This window comes from Dendrobium catenatum, unplaced genomic scaffold (genome assembly GCF_001605985.2).
Source record: "Dendrobium catenatum unplaced genomic scaffold, ASM160598v2 fragScaff_scaffold_1220, whole genome shotgun sequence".
Lineage (NCBI taxonomy): Eukaryota > Viridiplantae > Streptophyta > Magnoliopsida > Asparagales > Orchidaceae > Dendrobium > Dendrobium catenatum.
The window spans coordinates 10645842-10647837 of record NW_021319682.1 but is presented as its reverse complement, the minus strand read 5'-3'; the positions used below and the strand labels follow the sequence as shown (position 1 = coordinate 10647837).

Here is a 1996-nt window from a genome sequence, read left to right as displayed (position 1 = left end):
CCCCCCCCTTGGGATTTACACATTAAACTTCTAGTCATTCTTATGACTCTTACAAAGTTACACCCCTTTTTATTATCTGCGTATGTGTTGGATCTTCGTATAAAAGAAGAATATTAAATTTTATATATGATGAAAATATGCATAAATATATATTTTTTTCAATTTATATATAAATATAATCAAATTTTCATCAAGTCAAAAACAGCTGGGTAAATTCTATGTTTTACAATTCCTTAAATAAACAAATTTATGAAGAAATCAGATCCAAGCTAATTATAAAACTCAACGCAAACAAATACCAGCCTCTAATCCAGCATCGATCTTTCTCTCTCCTTCATTCAAATCTCCCTCGTGGCAGCAAAGGCATAGCCGGCTCCAGCACATAGAAAATAATAATAATAATAATAAAAATAAAAAATCACCAGCACTAACGCCCCCGCGGTCGCTACGTCGCCGCGCACTCTCCACTCTCTCCCTTAACCTTATACACAATATACGTTCATTCCCCACTTTTTTCCCAGAACAAAAGACCATCCAGCTCTTCCATGGCCGATTCCACTCCTCCTTCCCACGTACAGGCCCCCGAAAACCCTGACCCCAACCCCACCGGCCGCCCCTCGCCCTACCGCGGCATTCGCCGGCGAAGTGGCAAATGGGTATCGGAAATCCGCGAGCCGCGCAAGTCCAATCGCATCTGGCTAGGCACTTATCCCACACCAGAAATGGCTGCCACTGCGTACGACGTGGCGGCCCTCGCGCTACGTGGAGCTGACGCAGTGCTTAACTTTCCTGACGCGGCTCGGTCGCGTTCTGCGCCCTTGTCGGTTTCGCCGGCTGATATACAGGCCGCTGCAGCGGCAGCGGCTGCAGAGCTGGAGGCACGGAGTGGGGCGGTGGAGGCTTCCGAGGCGCGGGTGGAGGAGTTAGGTGATTTTGTGGATGAGGACGAATTGTTCGATATGCCGCAGTTGCTGATGAACATGGCGGAGGGGATGTTGATGAGTCCGCCGAGGCTGAGCCCGCCGCAGTCGGATGAATCAGCGGGAGTTTTGGAAGGGGAGAATTTATGGAAGTTTGATGAGTGAAGAAAAGAGCGGCATTTTCATGGGCGATATCATTGGAAAGAAATATTTTTGGTTAGGATATCTTTATAAAAAAATTAGGAAAATTAATTTTAGATTACAGTATTCGCATCAAAGAATTTTGATGAATTTATTTTAGAATAAGTGTAGTATAAATTTTAATTGATTTGAAATTTATCCTAATCAAATTTCTAATCCAAAAGTGTTTTTTATTTAATTTTTTTATAAATTTAAGAGTTATATAGAGTCATTCTTTGATTAATAGATTATAGTAATAATGTATTGTTGCAATCACTTTCATTTTTTTTTTCTTTTCTTTTTTATTTTATTACGTGCTGCTTCTTCTTCTTAATTCTTCATCCTTTATTTTGTGATTTCTCCATAGAATTAATTTTTATCAAGTTCAAGTTCTCTTTACTAAGATTTGGATTAATGGGAAAATGATTTTATTCCTGCGACTGAACTTTTCTTGTGCATAGTTTCCTCTCACTTTCCGGCTTATTTTACTTGGAAGATTTGACTCTTTCATGTCATAATTCGGCTACGAGGATGAACAAAAATCATTTAAAATGTTAATTCTTTAAGAAAATTCATGTAAATAATTATTTAATTATGGCCGCTAATTTTTATAATCATAAAAGCAAATTATCTATGAGCACAGGCTTCTTTTGCTGACTTCGTTCAAAGCATCCATTTTCATGTATGTAATGTGTGTGTGGATATATAAATAACATAAAATCGTTATAATTCTAACTTCTTTCAACTCAAACAACGTTTGTTGCAATTAAAAAAAAAAAAAAGAAACTTATCATGCTTGGTTCGAACATATATAACTGCGTTGTGATAAGTGGATTAATAACATAAACACCTCCGAAGCTTTATGCGGCCGTTATGCTGAGCATTGTTGGAAGACA

The 1996-nt window shown here is 38.5% G+C and overlaps 1 protein-coding gene across 1 annotated transcript; it reads left to right on the top strand.

Annotated features, from left to right (window-relative positions):
* The first annotated feature begins 545 nt into the window (after positions 1-545).
* LOC110100414 (ethylene-responsive transcription factor ERF026) lies at positions 546-1085 on the top strand. The gene has a single exon (XM_020827909.2). It carries the CDS (start codon positions 546-548, stop codon positions 1083-1085), a length of 540 nt encoding a protein of 179 aa, XP_020683568.1.
* Positions 1086-1996: the final 911 nt, after the last annotated feature.

Excerpts from the sequence above, each read along its gene's own strand:
- LOC110100414 (XM_020827909.2), top strand. The coding sequence starts at position 546 with ATGGCCGATTCCACTCCTCCTTCCCACGTACAGGCCCCCGAAAACCCT.